This window comes from Mchenga conophoros, linkage group LG2 (assembly GCF_057382185.1).
Source record: "Mchenga conophoros isolate Kocher_MC1m ecotype Shallow Benthic linkage group LG2, M_conophoros_male_GT1.1, whole genome shotgun sequence".
NCBI lineage: Eukaryota > Metazoa > Chordata > Actinopteri > Cichliformes > Cichlidae > Mchenga > Mchenga conophoros.
The window spans coordinates 26,289,313-26,311,423 of NC_140527.1; the positions used below are offsets into that span (position 1 = coordinate 26,289,313).

The window sequence follows — 22,111 nt, forward strand, 5'->3', positions numbered from 1 at the left end:
ATAAAAAAAAAAAAAAAAAAAGAAAGAAAGAAAAAAAATGTTATTATTGCTACTTAGGCTTCATCATAAGGCCACGTATTCATGTACTGGCCATTCATTCCTTTTTCATGTGTCATTAATGATGAATAAGGATTTCGGACAAAAGAAATAAATACATAAGGCCCAGCGTTCATGATTATTTTCATAAACCACAAAGGAAAAAAAGAACACTTTTATCAATAATCCTTTAATATATGAAAGAGGCATGTATTAACAGAATATACAGTGTAACAGACCAAGTCCCACAGTTTTCATTTACAACACTTCTTCACGAGGTTACCCCTCGGAGTAGGCAGATCGGAAAAATACGGCCGATTGTGGTATTATTCTGCTGTTATCCACAAAGCTTTAAACATAAAAAACAAACAAACAAAGAAAACAGAGGATCTTCAGAAATTTTTGTGGTGGTTTATATCAGACTGACAAACAAGTTGTCTTCATAAATGTCATCTCTGTAAAACCCACCAAATCAACACAAATGCGTTTTCATACCAGCTCAAACCACAAATGTGTTCGATTTGGGAACGTCGGTACTAACACGTGTGGTATTGCTGTTCATATGCTAGCAAACGAGCCAGTTAAGCTGCATTCTGTGTGACATGAGCACGTGCACACGATGAGGTAAGACGTACAAATGTCTGATGTGCTGCTCATTTCTGTTAAACATGCTCGCAGGACATGTCATCCGACGCACTTGGCAGCCACTCTGAATTATACCTGTAAAGCAATTTTTAAAAGGCTCATTCAGATAATTCAATCAGTACAAATGAATAATCGATAATGGTTTATTCCAACCTGAACAGACAAGTTTGTGTATTTAAAGAAAAAGATCCACATATTCAGCTACACAGAGAAACCAGGACGATGTTAACTGGTTGTATCTGCTAATTAAAAAGGTTTTGTGATTGCATATAAATGTAGGTCTACACACACACACACACACACACACACACACGGAGACTGAGGAAAAGGAATGCTCATCCGCTTTCATGCTCGCTACAACATATTTAAAAATGTAGAAATCTTCAAGAAAAGAACATTAAAACATCTCCGCATACTCTTGATTCACATTCCTTATCTCGATTCATGTTATGCATTGCACTGCATCAGGATAAAGGGAAGTTCAAACTGAATGTGGAGCAGTAGGTCCACGCTGATAACAGACTTGTACATTCATGGTATGTATAAGGCTCCTTCTCGGGAATGATTTAAGCACCCACAGGGGGGAAGCAGAGAAAATTAAGAAGGTGTTTCTTGATGCAAGGCCATTATGATAAAGGACAAAGCGTAATTAGCATCGTTCTCTCCCTCCTGCTTTACCCTGCATTACAGGAATACAAAAGCAGAATTAGCCAAAGCCGTTAAAAACAAACATATTCGAGCAAGTTCACCTCTGTGGAGTCTGCATATTTAAATCCTGCCAGGCGGCTACTGCGAATTATTATGGCATCATTATCCTTATTACCAAGGTGACTGTCTTGGCACATCCATTCAAGCATGATGTTGGCTGCAGAGCGGTTTTTATTTAAGAGCTGCAGAACTGTAGTCCAGGAGAATTGACACTCATGGCCTCCGCCTGCGTTCAGCCAGATCCTCAGCATAACTCAAACGGCTGCAGCTCTTCACTTCATCAAACATAACACAGGATCTCATCCTATGCAAATGCACTCTTCTGTTATTTCTCTTTGGTCTTTGGAGGGAACGGTGTGTTAAAGACCCTGAGCAAAGACTTTCCAATTAAGATTTTTAGAAGAGAGAAAAAAAACCCCAAAAAAACATGAAAATGCTTCACAGATTTGTTAAACTTTCTCATTTGCTAATTAGTGGCACACATTCGTTTCAACCCACAGATGTATGGAGGGAAGAGAAAAAAGAAAACAACAAAACACACACACACACACACACACACACACACACACACACACACACACACACACAGGTTTCATCCAGATTCATCTAACAGACTGAACAGTAAGTGAAATCAAAGAAGCCCACACACAAAGCATGACAAACAACTTTCGCGGCACGTCACGAAAATATAACTCCAGGTGAGAATTAACTGCAAGTACATCCTGTAAAACGACTCCATATTTATTCTAAATGAAATCTGTTTTTGGAGATTACTGGAAGCTGTTACTCACTGATTAGACCTAAAGTGCTGATATAAAAGAGCCTCTCCTATACACACGCATCTACCTGAACCGGGGAGAAGTCATTAAGGCTCTGTTGCTCTTGTGCAGATGCATTGTTCTCCGCTGGCGATATTTCTGCTTGTGCATTCGCGGCGCCTAAACTCAAATGACTCCCACTTTGTCGTGTGTTCCTCTTTTGTCAAAAGAGCCCGATGTTTAAAAATACATCAGATTGGTAGAGGCTCTGAAACAGGTGCACTATGATCAGGTAGATTTTTGATTTTTCTTCTTTTTTTTCTTTTCTTTTTTTTTTCAAAAGGGAGGGGGCGTGGGTGAAAAGCAACATGTGACATGTGCACACGACAGACGATCTTAAGGTGGCGTCGCTGAAAGAACTCCTATGTATATGTATTCTGCAGACCGACTCTGAGAGAGAAGCAGGGAAAGTTTTCCTGCACTGTTCACAGAATATTAATGCTACTCATCTTTCAGCTAGTCTGCATTGCAATTCCAAACATGTTTTCTCATTTTTGAGAGTGTGTGTGTATATATCTAAAGTGTGTATATATGGACCTGTGTGTGCAGTCAAGTAAATCCGTTCCTAATCTAGCTTGTGCAATGTATCCGAATGACATTGTGACAGCCAGAAACAGCTGTTGTGGTTAAATGCTTTGAATAATATACAGAATTACTGAGTGAAGCCAGTTATAGCAGAACTGAACTCACTCCAAGAGTGTTCTGAATGACTGAATAAATGGGGGGGGACCCCCATAATAATTAAAAAGGCGGTGACGTATAATGTGTAAACTTTAACATGAAAAACAATGTGACTATTTCCTCAGATGGAAACCGTAGCGGCCAGACCGTTTTCTACAAATGCCGCCACGTGAGATAGATTGTTAGCTCGACTATTGTAATACACCATCAATAATCTAGTCAAAGTTAAAAGCAGCATTCATGTTATATTGAGACTGTCGCTAATATTAAAATGGTACGGCGTGTATTTGCTATTCTATTTAAAAAAAAAAAAAAAATCCAAAAGGAAAAAAAAAAGACAACACTGAATTAAAAGATAAAAGCGTTACTGTAACATTGTTTAATTGTCATTTGATTTCTAGGTTCAACTGGCACTTCCCACATGGAGGGACAATGAATTCACATTTTGGCCGTGGAAATGCCATTTGTTATCGTTTGGCATTCCTAATAACAACAGAATTGTGGCCAGACAAAACCTTGGCAGTTAGCTAATGATATTATTTGGTCTCCATTAGGACCGCTAACATTCACAATACGAAGCTAATTTGCAGCTGACTGATGAGCTGGAAGTAAAACAGGTGCCTGTAAAGCTTAACAATGAACCCGAGAACAGATTTATCTATAAATGACAGGAAATGAATGAAGAATTAAAAGAACATCTTTAACAACAGACATATGTTCTTTTGCAAAGACAAAAATATAAGACAAATATGGTACACAGAAGTCAAGTAAAAAGAAAAAAGAAGATAAAAAGGCCCCAAACTAGCAATCCCATGTGCTTGAGGGATGCTCGGAGATAAACAACAACCTCTATCATTAAACCCTCTTTCTCTGTATAGCACACACTTATAATCCTTACTATTTCATGTCATACAATACACTCAAACAGATGATGCAATCACCATAGGGCGAATGGGGTAACTTTTGGCGTTGATCTAAATTCAACAGACACGGATGGAAAAATAAGATATGCTTTTAACTGGCGGAAGGAAACACATTTTTAGCCAGGCCCTGAGGTATAAGGGAAGGGAGCGGTCGAGGTGCACAAGTTCCATGTACAGAACAGGAAGGACACAAAACTGGAAATTAATGGCACTTTTTACATTTGAACTTGAACAGAAAACTCTTGAAGTGATTTAAATTTGCAGATATGACCGACCAGTGTTCAGTTCAGTCTCTCTTTTGTTTGTTTTTTTAGTGGTCATAAAAAAGGTCACAAAGGAGAAAAATGACACGCAGACGAATCCATGCGGCCAGCCAGTCATCGTCCTCTGGAGGAGAAGGAAGTGTGGGTGCGAGCTGACTTTAAGGGAAGATCTTCAGCCCCCTTGCGGAGCAGGACAAAGGCTCTGTGACAACATGTTGCTTGAGTTTTTTTTTCTTTTTTTTTGAAAAAAGACGTTTTTCCTCATTTTGTTTTGTTTTTTTGCTGTTGTTGTCTTTTATCCATGGCTTCTGATCTCCGAGTTTTCTGGTGTCCTTGTGCAACTGCGTGCCTTAAATAAATTTCTCGAAAGAAAAAAAACAATAGAGGGGGAAAAAAAGTAGGCAGGACTCTCTTCTGTATATTTGGGTTAAAATCCCAGCTGAGTGGTAAACAAAGTTCTGACTGTTTGGTTTGTCTGTGAAATATATTTTCTTTTTCGAGCGTCACTCACACACATATCAGTGTGTGAGAGCATGTGTGTGTGTGTTGCTTAGCTCAGTGGCAAAAGTTGCCGGCTGTCCGCCTCAGCCGGACGGTGTGCTATGCGAGTTTGGTGCTGGGGCCGCCCCACTTCAATTCTCCTGTCACCAGTTGGCTTTGACAGCTCTGATGTCACTCACGAGGTTTTGAGCAAGGCAGATACCAAAAATCTAGAAGAAAATAAAAACATTTTTTAAAAAGGCCACACAGGATTTTAAGTCACCGGATTAAGGCAAAAAACAAACAAACAAAAAAAACAAACTACAGTTACATGTTCTCAACACTAGATGGAAGCGAAGACATAAAATCAAAAAACTAGAACTATTGTTAGTTTTAATTAAAGGCCTCATTTGCGATACAGCAGGTTTCTTAGTGTGAGAAATCTCCAAACAACAGCTCATTACCTGTAAAAGTGCAATTCCAACAAAGACGCCGGCTACAATAATCAGGTTGTCTTGAAGCCACTTCTCAAACTGTCCCACGCAGCCCTTCGTATAGATAAACTTCTGCCGGTCCAACTCCTTTTTCACAAACATGAGCATAATTCAAGTGCATTAAAGTTTTGAGCGAGAAAACGTGTTTAATTTACAGCATATTGAATGATCTGCTCTCTGAGAGGAAGCTGGCATTGCTCATTATTTAAACAAAAACTGGTACTCTGCCCTATGACTAATGCTGGACACAAACACAAGATAGTGTTTTGCCCACTGACTCCATCACAGTTGATGAGGGCGTGAAGACCTCACGATAAGCTGAGTCACAGCCTAAGATTGCAACATGTCAGTGTTCTCAATTACGCTGACTATCAATGCAGTGTATTCTTTTCCACCAAGGACACTGGTGGACTGAACAGACAAAAGCTGTTTCCTGTTGCCTGACAGATGGCCATTTCTGCTTTTGGATCCAGCTGATGATGTACGTGCTTTACTCAGACACGAACATTTTTACAAAAAAAACAAAAACAGGTTTAATTAACGCTGCAACGAAACTAAAAAGGGGATAAGAATCGGTGCCGCTGTACAATTCATTCTTTGTTATCCTTCAGACAAGTCAACCAGGAAAATCTTTTGTTCTCTCCCAGAACTTGAAATCTAGTTTTAGACCAATGAGGTAGAGAGAGCCACTTTGCAGCCAAAAAAAATAGCAGGAAATGCAATGTTGTTATAGCTGTGGACTTCCTCTAAAGCTATTTCAGCCCTTTGCCTTTGTTGTGCTCCTGTCCTTGCCATACTTCCTGCTCTTCCTCTTTCCCACCCTGCTCCCCGCTCAGGTGCTGCACAGGAACTCTCTGCACATCCCTGATAGTTTCAGCAAAATGTCAATGGCCAGGGCGTTAGCGCACAGAAAATGAATTCATAGCAACTCAATGGCAGGTGGTTCACTGTACTGCAGCTCGCCTAGCAACAGCAATCTTTCTGACTGCAGTGCAGTGAGTTGTAACCACCACACCCACACACACACACACACACACACACACACACACAGAGGAAAAGGGAACGGACTGGCATAACCCACTGAGTCGCCAATTACAGAGTGTAGTAAGGCTGCTCTTGAGGCTATAACTGGAGCCTAATTATCCCTGTTAGAAGAACAATCTGTTATTAAGGCAAGAAGCATACAGACTAGTCTGTGTAAGCTACTTAACCCACTATGTTCTCTATATCTAACACCAGCCATCTGGTTTTACCTATAGTAGTTTTAAAGAGAGAATGCAGAGAATGCCATAAAATCTCACATTTAATTGGTTTTCCTTTGCATTTCAAACACAAATTTACTTTTTGATCGACTGACAATCAAGTCCAATACAAATGAACCCAACTGTCACTCTGCGTTCGACAACTTAGACCGTTTCAGTCAAACGGGTTTGCAGGCTGTCAGTCAATTCGCCCTCGGGAGTATTTCTCTCCAGCAGCATTGCATCATTTTAACCAAGATTTCTTTCTTCCTGCAGAACTCCACATTTGCAGCTGACTCTATCGTATGAGAACTGGTTAAGCGTTGCAATTTGTTGGGACTCTAAATTACAGATTTCCTTGATTTCCTTGTCTAAAGAGATCTACAGAAATAGAAGAGATACCAACCATTTGCTGCCGAACATCATAACCACACTGTGTGTTGATGACATCCTCCTGCAAAAAAACCAAACCAAATGGAGATTAAAATGGGATCCTCGACCACATTCATCCGTTACAATTTTACCTAAGGTCAGAAGGTTTGAAATAATGACTCTTTGCATGAGAGAAACTTCTTATGTTGACACACATGATGCATGGCTACAGAGTATTACACGAAACAAAAAGCTGATTATGGACAGTTGTTTGTGCTGCTGAAACGCGACTCACTGCAGGGTCTTTGATGCAGCATGAAAAGGGAACGCCACAGCGCTCCCTACTGGGATTCCTGTCAGTGCAGTTGAAGTAGATGTTCATGTTCCAGTCGTCAGGCCCGTGCGCTCCACAGCATGACCACTGGGACAAACAACAACAACAAGCAGAGATTAAACAGCTAACTCTAGTAAACACACAGATGTACCTTCTTTGATCTTGCCATCTGAGCCCTTAACAGGCTGGCTCAGGTCAGCCTAGGTTGTTAGCTTACTATGGCAGGTAATGACTACAAACAGTGAGATTCAAGTATGAACACAAAAGCCAATCTAATCGCCTTTAGGGTGCCTCATGACAGAACCTAGCGTTTACACACAGGAGCAAATGATCTCAACTGCTTCCTCCACATAATTGGATAGCCATTTGACCGAAATACAATCACATTAATCAGAAAAACCACTCCACATTTGCAGCAGCAGAGTCTCTTCATTCTTACCATAACAAGGCTGACTCATCATTTTCTGAGCTCACATGTACAGCCGCATTTCTAAGAAAGGGAGTAACTTCTTCCAGCAAAGAGACATGAACAATTTTAAGATAAGAGATACCATCGGTGGGGGTGAACTCACATATTCCTGGGCAAAGTCGATGAGATTCTGCAAGTCGATGTCATCGCGGTATGCCTTGACATTATTGTTGATGAAAAAGTTAAGCTGGTCTTTGATCCAGTCCTTAAAGACGAAGGCAAGGATCCCTGCAGTCAGCTCCAGGAAGAAGATCAAACCCAGGAACACAGAAAACTGAAAAGTACAAGTAAACACATGCAAACAGAAAACAATACACCTGTCACTTCAAGCAGGGAACAAGGAGCACCAAAGAAAATCCTGTGCCTTTCCCCGCTTCTGCTTAAAAATGAGTGTAAGAACAACTTTAATGTAATGTTCCTGTGCAGGTCAGTTTGTAGGGCCTGTCCTGATTTGCTAAGTGAGAGTGTGGCAATAAAAACTGCACTCCCACAGGTCCTATTGAATAATCCCTTTACAGTAAATGTAGGAGAAGATGCTGATGATAAATGCACAAAAGCCGCATTAGCTCCTCACGCTGATGCCTGATTTACTGCTGCTAATGGACATCTGCTGGAGTTAATAGCTACTCAGAATCACAGGCAGCAACAAGGCGAGTTTGTCTCTGTCAGTCACAGGTTTTTATCAATAAAGCTGAACCCAAATAAATCCTGGTGGTGTTGTGGCTGAAGAAAGAACTGCCTAATACGCATACAAAAAAAAATAGGCTTCAGTGGATCAGTATACCTTTCTGATCATTAAACAGGATTTGGTTTACTGATGAGGTATGATGTGCCACACCATCATTCATAGCATTTGGCTCAGACGAGTCAAAGTGACACCTGCTACACAGATACCTTCAGCCCTGGTGTGAAGTGCAGATCTAAGGGGTGTGAAATAATTAAAACAGTGTCTGTGCACATAAAGCCTAGAGGTGGCTTACAAATTTAAGCAGTAAGGTGTTCTCTCTGAGCGCTCCGATACATCCAGCAAAGCCCAGAATGAACATGACCCCTCCGACGACGATGAAGAGCCATACAGGGTCAAAGCCCCCTAAATCTGTGATGGATGACAGATTGGACAGCACGCCCTGAGGGGGAAGACAAAAGAGTGGTTAAAATTCAGACCATAATATTTCCAAAATCAATCCTTACCATCCCCATGACAAGGTCTCAGTAAAAATTCTCCTTTTACAAAAACACAGTTAACCTTGAGAAGAGCCTGTGATGTCAAAGAGAAAAAGTGAGATTTAACTAATGTCACAGCCTGCTGGGCCCCGTTCACAGATGCAGACTTGTAGCAGGGAAATTTAATAAACTGAAATACTGTTATTCCATTACATTCTTATATATCAATGTGATGTTTTCAAAATAAAATAAAGAACCTCGCTGAGGTTTTGTTATCAGTTTAAATGCAACATGCACTCACTCTATGGCATTTTTGTGACAAAATTATAAAACAAGTAACTTCTCACAAGAGGCAAACTTCAAAGCCTCCTGAAAATACAGAGACATTTGCCCTTCCACTCTCCTCTCTGAAAGCCACAGTGTGACCACCATCTTATTTTGTCAGCCTCTGCGTTCTTAGTATTATTTACAACAAGACAGACTTCACATGTAATCATTCCCAATTCTTAACTATATTGTATATTGCAACTTTGATGCAATAAATTTGATCTTAGGCTGAATTTTCCAAAATTTTCAATTAAATGATTAGTGTCTAATCTTTATGATAGTTTCATTTTAATGGAGGTAGATAGAATATTATCCAAAATTCGAGAAAAAACACATTACATAAAGTTTGCATTACATATGAAATTATTCATGTCATTGAGTGAAACAAGTATTTCATCCTCTGCAAACCAGCCAGAATTCTGGCTCCCACGAGTGTGTGTTGGCACAGAGCCAATCAATCAATCAGTCAAGGATAGTCCTGATCTCAGCCTATTAAGCGTAAAAAGCGTACAAAGCACACCTGTCCAGCCTCTCCACCACCAAGGGCGAGACCAAAGAGCTGTCAAAGTCTGTCAGGGACAAAGTGTAGACCTGCACAAGGCTGGAATGGGCTACGACACCATCACCAAGAAACTTGGTGAGAATGTAACAACTGTTGGTGCGATTATTCCGAAATGAAAGAAATAGAAAATGAACATAAATCACCCTCAGTCTGGGGCTCAGTGCAATGAGAAAAATCTTACCACTGTGCTTGCCAACTGAGGTTTCTCCACCAAGTACTATGTCATGTTTTGCTTGGAGATCAAATACCTATCTCACTCAAAGCCTTGCAAATCAATTTATAACTGTAAATGTGGGTTTTTTCCCCTACATTTTTGGTTTATATTCTGGCTGTCTTTATTAAAATCGATCGTGGCTCAAGAGTTGGGTGTTCGTCTTGTAATCGGAAGGTTGCCGGTTCAAGCCCAGTCTCGGTAGTTGTGTCCTTGGGCAAGACACTTCACCTACCGCCTACTGGTGTTGGCCAGAGGGGCCGATGGCGCAATATGGCAGCCTCGCCTCTGTCAGTCTGCCCCAGGGCTGCTGTGGCTACAACTGTAGCTTGCCTTCACCAGTGTATGAATGTGAGAGTGAACGAATAGTGGTATTGTAAAGCGCTTTGAGGGGTCCCGAAAAGCGCTATATAAATGCAATCCATTATTATTATTATTATTAAAATGAAAAATAGAGACAGTTTATTTCTTTGGAAGTGAGCAAACATCACACAAATCCAGCAGGAAATGAAATTAGTATTTCTTCCGCAGTAACAGTGGGCGTCGTTATTGTTTCTGGATAGCACACTAAAGAAGGTACTTTGCAAAAGCTCCATAAAAACGAGTTCAAGCTTGTTTTATTAACATATTTTTGTACAACCCTGATCCCTGCTATATTTTTCAGTTATTTTGAAAAAGGAAACCACTATGTGTATCCACTCTCAGTCTGACATCCTGTTTGCTTGTCATATATTGTAGTGAACATGCCCAACACTTGCAGCTAAAGTCGAGACAGCTCTCGTACTGAGTTAATCTCCCTCTGCATTGAGCAAGGACAAAACTGTAGGATGAAGGCAATGCTGGATGCTCATGTTTTTATGGCACTGCTGCAGAATAAACTGCACGCATTTAAATTTTAGCAGGAGGCCCTGAAACAATAATGTAGTCTGGCTGTGCACAGCAGGCTTGAAACTAATCATCTTAGTCACTGAGACCCAAACTCACCATTACGACTTTCCAGCAACCACTATTCATCATTCACCCTAATCCCTTTAAATTATTCACGCTGCTCCACAAAGGTACTCCAGCGCAGGCCGATTTGCACAGAGTTCATGACCAGACGTTACTAATCAGTACATGGTTCCACGCTTGTGCAGCGATTTCTTGCTAATTAATGAACAAATTGACTGGTAACTCCTCTGAAAGAAGTTTTGAACGTAGCCATGACTCACTGCACATGAGAGGTTAATGGCAACACCTGATCTTTGTAGCCTGTCCAGCGTTGACAATAAACAGCGAACCAGTTCCTGCGCAAATATACGATCCAATTTATCGTGCAACAGGCTTTCCTACGAGACGAAGCACAAGGCATTCAAATCCTGGTAGCTGTAAGTCAAATGAGTGTGTCATTTGGACCCTATGGCTCCTTATTTGCAGCCACAGCCATTTAAAGCTCCAATCACCGGAAAAACAATTTAACCATTAGCTCGATATTGGTTCAACAAAACTTAGTTACACATCACACTGGAGCTGCAGCAGTGAGCATAATTCATATCCTGAGACGTGTTTACCAGGAACATTATGAGGTTATATGCCTTTAAGTGCTACAAAGTGTTACAGGAATAGAGCTTCTATTTTCCACGCCACTCTTCTCAAAAGCTCTGTTTACATCCAAACTCCATCCGATGAATTATACTTCCAGCTTATTACAGCTAGGATATCTGGAAGAATTTTAGCTATGTGGTAACCCGTAGCCAGCGTGTTTGTGTGCATGTGTTTATACATACCTTCTCCGCCCATGCCCACAAGCCTATACCCAAGAATGCAGCTCCTAGTAACTGTAAAACAAAGCACAGAGATGCGGCAGTGAGACGGGAGGCAACTGATACAAACTGAAGCAGTTTATTACAGATGATACGGTTGTTATTGTAGCAAGACCGGGAATGGTTTGGGAGTGGTGTGGATTACACTGGTGTCCCCCTGGCAACATATGTAAACAGCAGAACTGCTTGAGTTTTACTGTGGTAATTAAAAATCTAGTTCATCTTTTGTCATCCACTGCATCCTTTCTAACAATATTCACATAAGAACAAAGGGATCTCTCATTTTTAATTATCAGTGCACTTAAAAAAACAGAGAGAATCACATAGGAAAGAGACCAATAAAAGAAAAACTGATTTTAGGAGCTTTTAAATAAAGTGAATTCTTCAAAGATTAAATCACAGAGATATTACACTGAGCTGCTGTAAGGGTTAAAGAAAATCCGTCCAATATTAGTCAATATTAGGACGAGTTTAAGGCTCACTGCTTCAACTTGACTGAAAGCCAAGTGGCTGTGTTACTAGCCCACGGTGTCTAAAGATGTAAAAATGACACAAAAACAACAGAATAGCAACAGGATGAGAAAAATCACCGGTTTCTGGTGTTTACACGTAGAAATGTTACTGTCTAATCAGCTGCTTAGCTGCTACAAAATGGCATTCATAAGAGTTTTAGGATGTCGATGGAGAGAGCTGGGGGCAAACTCTAATGGTAATGCCTGAAATATAATAGCTTCATTGAAATTGTGTTAAATCATTTGTTGGGAAGCTGATTAAATCGCGAGAAGCAGGTAAACTAATGGCAGCCCATTAGCACACACCTAACAAGATCAACGTGACAGTCTTGCAAACAACAACAGCAGTCAGCAGTTGGATTGGGGGGGCTGCCTTGACCTGGTAGTTATATAAGCGTCTGTAGCGAAGGGTGTGGTAGATTCAACTGGAAAGTGACAAGCAGGAAGAGTCAGTGTATGCAGGCAGACATCAGAAGAGATTAGACTGACAGAGTGGGAGTATTACAGCACTTAGCCTTTGACTTCAAGTTTTTCATGCAGATTAAAGAAGCTGAAAACCGTGACAAAGGAAACCACTTGCGTCTTGCGGCATGAAATGCACAGCAACACAATGCATCAGAGTCGCCAGACAACATGGATAACTACTAGTTCACTTATTCAAAATAAGGACATTTGTACAAGGCTGCTTTCATTTTTCTATATTTGAATGTTAATAACCAATTTGGGGCACTGAACTACTTAAGCAGCTTTGTCAAGCTTGGCTTCAACCCTAAAATGGAATCTATGGAAGCTTTCATTCATTTTGCTTCTCTACTTCAATGCTGATCAATATTTTTAGGCAAAAAAGAAGACATTTTAGCATCAATACAACAGTTTTATTATCCGAGTCTGAACAGCATATAGGACCAGAGCAGAAAAAGGCAAGCATATGACTCAGGTGTGCAAAAATTCCAATCAGTTTCACATCATTGTTTTGCAAAGTGCAACCTTAGCACGCTTTGACGCACTGATGAAAGAAACTGAAAAGCTTGGAGGCAAAGCAATTCAATAGACTGGACATTTTGGAGCCTGCTCTCAGTTTCCACCTCTAGTGACTACACCCAGAAGAAGCCTTGCTCATAAGTGCTCTGTTTTCCAGTTCTTTTCCATGGTTCAGGAGTTTATTTTAAAAAAAAATAACCTTTTCTTGGATATGATAATGGTTCCTGTAGGTCCCTACACTACACCGCTTTACCACAGTTGTGCACCAACACAAAAAGAGCAGTACACAATCTATCCAGGAATCTCATCAGTAGTAGCTTGTTTGCCTGTCCTCCCAACAGAATAGTGAACTTGTAGTCAGCCTCAAAAGCCAGGGCAGGAAAAGGAAAAGAAAAAACCCCCCAAAAAAACCATACTGTTTTTGCCAATTTTCAATGAACCCATCGCCATGTTTTTAGAAATCTAAATAAAGTTAGTAGTCAGAAAATTTACCTAATCTTTGGCACGCAGCTTTAAACCACACCAAAATCATTGTAATTCAATTATGCAGTAAGAAACAAGCTGAATGGTAAGCTGTGGCATTTTTCCAGTTCTGCTAATGGAAACATTTTTATCTGAGAGGGTCAAGCGGGACATGCTCAGTCCAGCTACTGCTTTCGCAATATTCCGCTTAATCAGGAAGAGTTCATGCCAGTAAACACACAAAACCAGATATTTTCACGGAAATGCATTTAGTTGGCTCATCAGACCTTGGAAACCACAACACATTCTGAGTAACAGTGAAAAACATTACTTGTTTACAAGAGAACTCCATATCACTTTTAGGCTGCATTTGGTAACAGTACCAGTACCCAGAGTTACACACCACAAACATTTATCTACACACAGAGAGGTACACCACACAGGCTTTTAAAATAACTAAATGTCCAAAACCCGATACAGACACCAACATTTTTCGCCCCTTTCAATCGAAGTGTTTGTTGTTATTTCACTAGGGATGTCACTCTGCCTCCTCACTGGATAATATCAAATAACTTGCCAAGCATCCTGGTATTATTTTGGTGAGCATAGTATTAAAATTTTCAATCTTGCATCTTTAAGCTCATCCAGTCTTTTTGATTTCACCTAAGAAATCTAACAAACCAACCCCATCAGTCGATACCAAGGAAGCCTTTAGTACATAATCAAAACATCTCCCATCTAGATTCTGCAAGTCATTTTTAACCTCCTAGGACCTGGCGTTCACATACGTGGACATCACATTTTGGGTTGTCTAGACCTAAAAACACTAAATTTTTCTCTACAAGGGCCTGATATCCACTTACGAGGACATTCTACTGCCACTGTTTTATCAAAATTTAAAACGAATGTCCTTATATGTGGATCTTATACTTGTCAGAAACAAAAATCAGGTAAAAAAAAAAAAAAAAATCTGTCAATTCTTTGTTTTTACATTCATGAGGTCCTAATATGCCCAAATATCAAAGAGATATTAAAAATGCATGCCATGGAAGAGCTCGGGTTTTAGGAGGTTAAACGCACCCCACTCGTTCTTGCAGTCCTCTGCAACCAGCCTAGCTTCTGCTCGTCTAGGCAGTAGAAGCTAGGCATTTAAGAAAAACTAACAGGTGATCACATTCATCCTTATTCTTGCTTCGCTGCATTGTCTTCAACTGGATTTTAAAATTCCGTTGAAGACTATTTTAAATGTTTAGTGACATACAAAGCCTTGCTGAGACCTTATTCCATCAGTCAACTTCTCTGACCATATTTTGATTTATTTATTTGACATGTTTTTTAATTCATTACATCACTGAAATGTGAAAGAAAAGAAAAAAACTGATGTGGCAAATACATGATGCAAAATCTGTTCCACTACCAAAACGTCTGGCTACGACTGTGTATGTGTGTGTATTAGGGCTGCCACGATTACGTCGACTATTAAAATCGTCGACGACTAATTTAATAGTCGACGCGTCGTTTGAAGCTTTGTAAGATCCCAAAAGATGCAGGAACACCATGCAGACACCACAAAAGTATTTTGTGATGTCTGGATGGTGTTTGGTTATAGAACCAATTTTATTATTATTTTTATTTCCGTTCAAGAAATAAATCATTGTTTCCCACATCAGGTTGTATTTCCTCCTGCCACAGCTTGAAGTGGCACTGAAGACAGTGTTAAAGAGACATCTATGCCTGGTACTAATTTATTCTTGGGGGCGGGGTGTCTGTGAACTGTTATTTTATACTTTATAAAGTTAATGTAAGTTTCAGACGGGATGGATTCCTGAAATTTCTAATTTCTACTGAATGTGTTGTTTTGTTTGTTTTTTTAATCTATTGCGGAGATTTGACAGGACAGATCAACTAAACAGTATTGTGAAATATTTACCGTGATAACTGGCAGTATGTGTTTGTGCTCTGTGCTTTTTGGAACCTTATCTGTAAATCAAACTTCCCTTTAAAGACCTGTACATTTTAGACTGAACTTACTGAAAGAATACACAACACAAAAAGAACAAACTGTCTTTGTATAGTGCTTGCGTAACATCCTTATTTTGACTAACTTTTCTCACAACCTGAATCAAATTCAGGTGAGCTTGTGGCAATAGAATTAGATATGTGAGACAAATCTCTAAATACCACTCTCTGTGGCAAAACGTCCTTCACCTTATTAAGAAACTCCTTAAGCAAGACAGCTGGCTTTGGGACTTTGTTGATCAGGTGCTTTGATGAAGGAAACCTGCTACCTTTTCCCCAGTAAAGGTTTTAACAGAGAGGACAGGAACAGCGCTGCAGTTCTGGACGGTAGAAACATGTTTTCTTTCACTCAACCTGAGCTCACCATCTGCTGTTGTTGTGTTATCAGTGTTTTTGTTTAAAGTCTGTTTTTAGTCGCAAATGTGGGTTAAACCCTTGCGTCTGTCTGTCCATGGTGACAGTAGTGTGTTACAGAGCCGTGTGCTAAATGAAACCCCGACGCAAAGAATTTCTGTCGAAAACTTTTCTTTTACAATCGAATTATTTGAAATACTCAATAAATCGTTACAGCACTAATCTCTTTGTACAACACAACAATGTACGAGTCACCACCTTTGGTTTTTTAACAATATGTTATTAAAACACTCAGGATCTGTTCATTTAAATCTCACCCGCATGGATAATGCATTTCTTTTGCTTTTGATTAATTTGATCATTCTGTCAAACCTATGTATTTTACCAGAAACTAATTAAATAAAGTCTGAATCTAGATGTCTCTTTATTTGCATTATTATTCAAATCAAGGTTCCTTCGGTGTCAAGTGCTGCTTGTAAAATATGTCCTTCCCAGAGCGAGGGTTTTCTCTCCATGTGGACTAAGAGATTATCAACACTTGAAAAGATGCCTCCCTAAGCCAGCTGATCCCATTAACCTCTACTAACTGTCAGACAAATCAAGCTCCCCACTCCTGCACACGCATGCACACATACACACACAGGATATAGTGTGAATCCCCTTTCCATGACTCCCTAAAAAAATGAATATTTAATGAGGGGGATAGTGTGACACCGTGATTCTCAATCTCAGCAGCAATGTCAACAGGGTGAGCAAATTGTTAAGCTCCTTACATTCCACAACATATATCTTTACTACTAATACTAATACTTTCATTTTGCATCACATGGCTACAAAATATATATACTATTTTTGCAGTTTAATTCTTTACATCAAAACTTAATTCGAACGTCCAAAGAAAATAAACATTAAAGATTCAACACCAGATTCTGAGACAGAATGAATGAATAGAAAAAAGGAAGAAATATCACTAAGCGCACTCTGACACCATGTGTTGGTAGAAGTAGAAAATAGGAAATGTAGCACAAACGACAAAACAGGAGGACGGCAGAAAATGGAAACAGACATTTAAAAAAAATATGATAGCATTTCACAGAAAACAAACCTAAATGTAGACTATGCAAAGCGGCGCTTTCCTTTCACGAACGTACCCCGAGCTGTGATGTCAACTCTGAACGGGTCAATTTTAGAGAGTTAAGTTTATGTTAATAATGTTTATGTTAGATGACCTCTCAGAAACTCCTCAGGATGATACTTGCTAAAGAAACACCATTTCAGTTTTGTTAGCTAATGAGTGAAATGTGATAGTAACCCATTAAACAGGAGTAGCTACACTGTCTCCTAGTCTTTTATTTTTTCCTCACTCTAATATTAGCATTTATTCTACTAAACCTCTTCCACCTTACATTAGGTAGTTATTCTTTGGGTTATAAAGTTTCATTTGCATTGAACACTACACTGTCTGAGAAACTTTGATATACAACTACAGTGATTGGTAACTGTCTTTTCTAATTTTGTTTTGTTCTGTTTTACTAGTATTAAGCACAGGCGTATAGATGAGTTGGTTTTAAAAGGGGGCTCTTGCACCTCTCAAATGGCTGAAGTCATGACAGAGAGGATGTCTAGTTATCAGCATCTCAAAGACAAGAGCAAGCCTCATTCCAGAGCACATCCACTGCAATCATGAAGTCATAAACTGAATCATCTGTAAACTTTGCAAACTTATTATTTTGGACTGGAAAAGAAAATCTTTTTGATTTCTTTTAAATATTTATTTGAGTTTGTGGGCAGAAGCCATTTTTAGTTTTCTATTAGCACGTCTTTTGTTTAAATACTGCTGGCACTTTTATTTCGTATTACATAACATTTTTATTTTTTTCATTTTTATTCTGACGGTCCTGTTGAGTAGTGTTAAGAACAGTGTTGGTCAAGTTACTTGGGGAAGTAATCAGTAACTAATTACTGATTACTTCCCCAAAAAAGTAATCCCGTTACTTTACTGATTATTCATTTTCAAAAGTAATTAATTACTTAGTTACTTTTTAAAAACACGATTTACAACCTGAAGAGGTGATAAAGCGATAGATCTTTCAGCCCAATTCTACTTTTTCTACATAATCCATCATACAAAATGTAATCAAATGGAAAATTATCTTTTTTTTAACTTGTTTTATCAGTTTTAATCTTTTAACTTTATGCATCAAGCAGAAATTTAATTATATGCAACATTCTCTGACTGGAATAAATTAGTTTAACATTTAAACCTATTTTCTGCACATTCCAGCACATAAAATAAAATATTTTTTGTGTTTACACTCAGTCTTTCAAATAGATGCAAGTAAAACACAGCAGAAAATAAATAAAGTCAAAGACTCAGCGGTCCTTTTGCTCTATTTTCACCTGTAAAGCAGGAGTAGAGTAGGCGGAGGTTTACGCTGGTGCAGGTGTGCTGCGGTCAGTTGAAGAATCCGCGAGTTTCTCTGTGAATTTCCCATTACGTCGTTGCGCACTCGGTGCTTGTTTAGGGGTTTTGTTCGCTGTAAAAAGAAGTTTTCTTCCCACGCACAACGGACACTAATGTAATTGCAAAGCTGTCTGACAAATTTATTTACATATTGTGTTCAGTGATTAAGGCTACATATCAATTCAAAATGATCAATAAGAGATAAAGGCAGAAGTGGCATAATATATCATATAACTGATCAGCTGCCATGTCGCCATTTTAAGGTAGAGTCACTGAAACGGCCTGATATGAGAAATGCTGAAAATAAGGTAGCTTATCAACATTTATTCCTTCATTTCATAAATACTGAGAAAATCTGACTGTCCTCTGTGCCAAAGGTAAGGCAATAAAAAGTCTTGCTCTCCTTAAATGCTATCAGTAATGCAATCAACATTGCAATAACTAGACAAGTTTATCCATGACTAAGTCACAGAGCATGTCTCCGAATAGCGTCACACCTGGTTGTTTACAGGTATGCTCCAGAGCTGTAATCATGCAGCTTGCCTTTTGGTGCCAAATGTGAAAAGACAGAGCTGTAGCTGGCTAATAACACTCTCCCTTGCATTCAACCAACTCAGCAACTTGGTTACAGCTTAACAAGCTCTTAATTACAGCGTGCAGAGCTCCCAAACATTTCAGCAGCTCAGGCAGAAAACGTGATTAATTAATTGGATGTGGGGAATGTGTCTATTCTAAGGATGAGAGAAGGTGTGTTGTTCTTGGGTGAGAATGCCTGGCTGTCAACAGCAAGCCTGGGTACTGCGAAACCTCACACCAAAAGCAAGTATTGTTCCATTTTGTTCACAATATTTATGGCCTTACAAGCATTTTGTCTCAATTTAGGCAGCCCTTTCAAGCCTGACAAGATCACTAGAGGAAAGACAAATGGGTTGATTTGTGGAGTATAAACCCCATCTCTTTCTATTTCAGCAATGCACTGGCTTGTCTGTCAAATCCAGTTCTGCAGCACACAGACAAGAGTAGAACATCTTCTAGTGATTATTAACGGAAACAGCCAGCGAGCTGGAACTTGTTCCACTGTTTTACAGAGAATTCAGACACATGACTGTTAGCTTGGCCTAACTGTCAAACACTGCAAAAGAACACAATGAGTCAGATACAATGCTGAAAGCCCATGACTCAATATTTCCTTGTTGATTGCTCATTCAGATGAAACTACAATAAACTCTGTATTTATGTCGATAATAGTAGCCTCTGTATCTACAAATATCATGTTCATGGAAATATGTGGCAGGTATGGTGCACTCATATTTGTTTTTGAAGGAAAAGTGTTGCGGAATGAGGAAGCGATAAGGAAAGTTTGAGCAATGCCAGAAAAGGCAGATATACATGAAGTCCGTGTTCCTTGTGAGTCTGATAGAGCAACCGTATGATGGGAGAAAACACGGACTTACAAGCCCCCCTCCCAGCCTTTGTTCTCACCATTACTCTTTGTGCATTTGTGGGTGTGTGAGCGAAGACAAACAATGCTGTCCCGCACAGTCTGGGTGCTATAGTATAGAGTGAAAGAAAGCATGGAAAGGGGAGGGTTGGGTGGTATTCAGACTGTATGGCCTTTTCCTTTAAACTGTGTGTGGGAAGACCTCCTGGGGCAGACAGACACGCCATTCCTTCACCCACAGACATTATATTATACCAGCCCACAGAGGCGATGCAGATGAGTGAGGAGGGAGGTGTGGGCAAGACTGAACAGAGAAACTTTTCAGAGACGGGATAAAGATGGAGGGAGGGGTATTGTAAAGTAGACGTGCAACCACTTGCCACTGCCCCATCAGTTCTGGTGAGAATTATGCTATTGCTCAGCTCAACTAGGAGCAGAAACTATTATGAAAGAAAATTGCTCCTTTATTTTTCTTTACTAAACTTTACATTTAAATTGAGAAGTTACATTTATAAGTAATCTGTCTCTGATGGCCAAAAGTTTCTAAATGGAAAACTGTAAAGTTTACAAGTAATAAGCAGAGGCACGCAAAAAAAAAACAAAAAAAAAACATCTAAATCCTAAATAAATGGAGTGTGTAGCTGACATTTTAGGGCATGAACACTGTCCTACATTAAACAAATAATTTCCTCCTCATTTACAACAATCTACTTCTGTGCATGACAACACACTTAAACATCAACAACACCGCATAGATGGATGGGGAAAAAACGTGACTTTCATTAAAATCAAGTGACTCAGGAAAAAACAAACAAAAAAATATATACTAGATGGAGCTCAGCGATCAACTTCCATTGGCCAACTGCAACGGTGCTAACGTTCCCGACGTTTACACGAATGTGCACTTCAAGTTATCACTAGTTACGTGAAATTTCTAATAAAAACAAAAGGAATGAGTAACAACATTGCGTTTACTTACCCAGAATACAATGTTGAATCCAAATAAAACGTATTTCACACAGCAGCTGACTTCGGCTCCTTTAAAATGACGGTGTTTTCTACTCATTCTTCCACGGAAAGTGGTGGCTAACTGACGAGCTAGGCAACTACTATGACTGATAATCAACCAAAGCTACAGTTCTTAAACAACTGAATACAAGGTTAGCTGGCTCCATCAGCTAAGCAAACCCCGCGTTAAGTCTTCCGGGTTGGTTAAAACTCAGACATATGTGGCTAAACTGTCTTTAACTCGCTTTGACTATTAGCTTGCTAGGCCAGCTAGCTCGCAACTTCTATAGTTAGCATTGGCTGCTAACAACAACAAATCCAGGAACACTTCAACTAAGGCACACAGATGCGGCTCTGCAGCTCCGTCGACATTCAAGTTGCCTGGTGTTTACGTCGCTTCGCTTGCCGGATGATCGAGATGGCGGTACTTCAGCTACACTTCCCTAATGTTATCTGTGTCGCTGCATCGCCGCTTGTGAGTCTTCATCCTTGTTGTTTTGTGCTGTAAAACAAGCCCCTGCTGTCAAACGGGAAAACCACTGCGCTGGCTTTCGCCCTTTTCGCTTCAAGAGCGGCCTCTTGTGTCTCAGCGTAGCTTGACCACACAGAGAATAAGCACTGTATGTACGAGGTTGCTTCATTAAAAGCTGCAATAGGAAGTGGCCAGGTTTATAGTGTGAGTCCAAATTGAAGGAGTGCACAGTAATTAAAAAAAACAAAAAACGGGACAGGACAGTATGAGTAATGATATTAACAATCATGTATAATGATTAATAATTAGCTAGATTCTAGCTCATTATTTACACCTTTGCCTACACCTGCCACGACGCATTAAAATATCTGCAGTGAGAAAGGTCGATTAAGAATGACACTCTAATAAACTGGGGTACTCAAGCGCAATTATATATTCATAATTTCAGCCATAATGTTCTGGCATGACAGGCTGAGTAATTTCACTCCTTTAAGTAAGTCAGTGAAGGAGAAATATAGATAACTGCAGAATATTGTGAAAATGTTGTGAAACGTGATCAAATGAAAAAGGAAGTGAACAATCTGTTCTGAACAACTTTGCCTCATTTGAACTTCTGTCTGGAGTCCTACAGATGGCAGTCTATGATCCTGCGATAAATGCATTTCCTTTTCACCTCTGGGTGCTCCACTCTGGGGCATGCCAACCTTCTAACTATTGCCAGAAATGTGTATTATGTTGTACTGACAGTAAACACAGCATAAAACTGTAAAACCAAACAGTATTAGCCTGCATTAGCTATTAGCTACATGTAATATTTTCATCCGGTACTCTACTTTTTCTCAATATGGCATAAACCCGCACCTAATAA

The 22,111-nt window shown here is 39.6% G+C and overlaps 1 protein-coding gene across 1 annotated transcript; it reads right to left on the bottom strand.

The window, feature by feature from the left end:
• Positions 1-210: 210 nt before the first annotated feature.
• On the bottom strand, positions 211-21,513 carry tspan17 (tetraspanin 17). Its single transcript, XM_085290394.1, has 8 exons — positions 20,743-21,513; positions 11,495-11,545; positions 8,445-8,591; positions 7,568-7,738; positions 6,957-7,082; positions 6,696-6,743; positions 5,019-5,135; positions 211-4,784 (listed from the first exon to the last, which is right to left on the bottom strand). Exons 1-8 carry the CDS (start codon positions 20,827-20,829, stop codon positions 4,719-4,721), a joined length of 813 nt encoding a protein of 270 aa, XP_085146520.1. The 5' UTR covers positions 20,830-21,513; the 3' UTR covers positions 211-4,718.
• Between the last annotated feature and the right edge of the window lie 598 nt (positions 21,514-22,111).

Bases quoted from the DNA above. Each gene is read 5' to 3' on its own strand.
- tspan17 (XM_085290394.1), bottom strand. From the start codon at position 20,829: ATGAGTAGAAAACACCGTCATTTTAAAGGAGCCGAAGTCAGCTGCTGT. The intron at 11,546-20,742 runs GTAAGTAAACGC...TTTGTTTTACAG, and splicing joins GATTCAACATTGTATTCTGG to TTACTAGGAGCTGCATTCTT. The intron at 7,739-8,444 runs GTAAGCCACCTC...TGTACTTTTCAG, and splicing joins ACACCTTACTGCTTAAATTT to TTTTCTGTGTTCCTGGGTTT.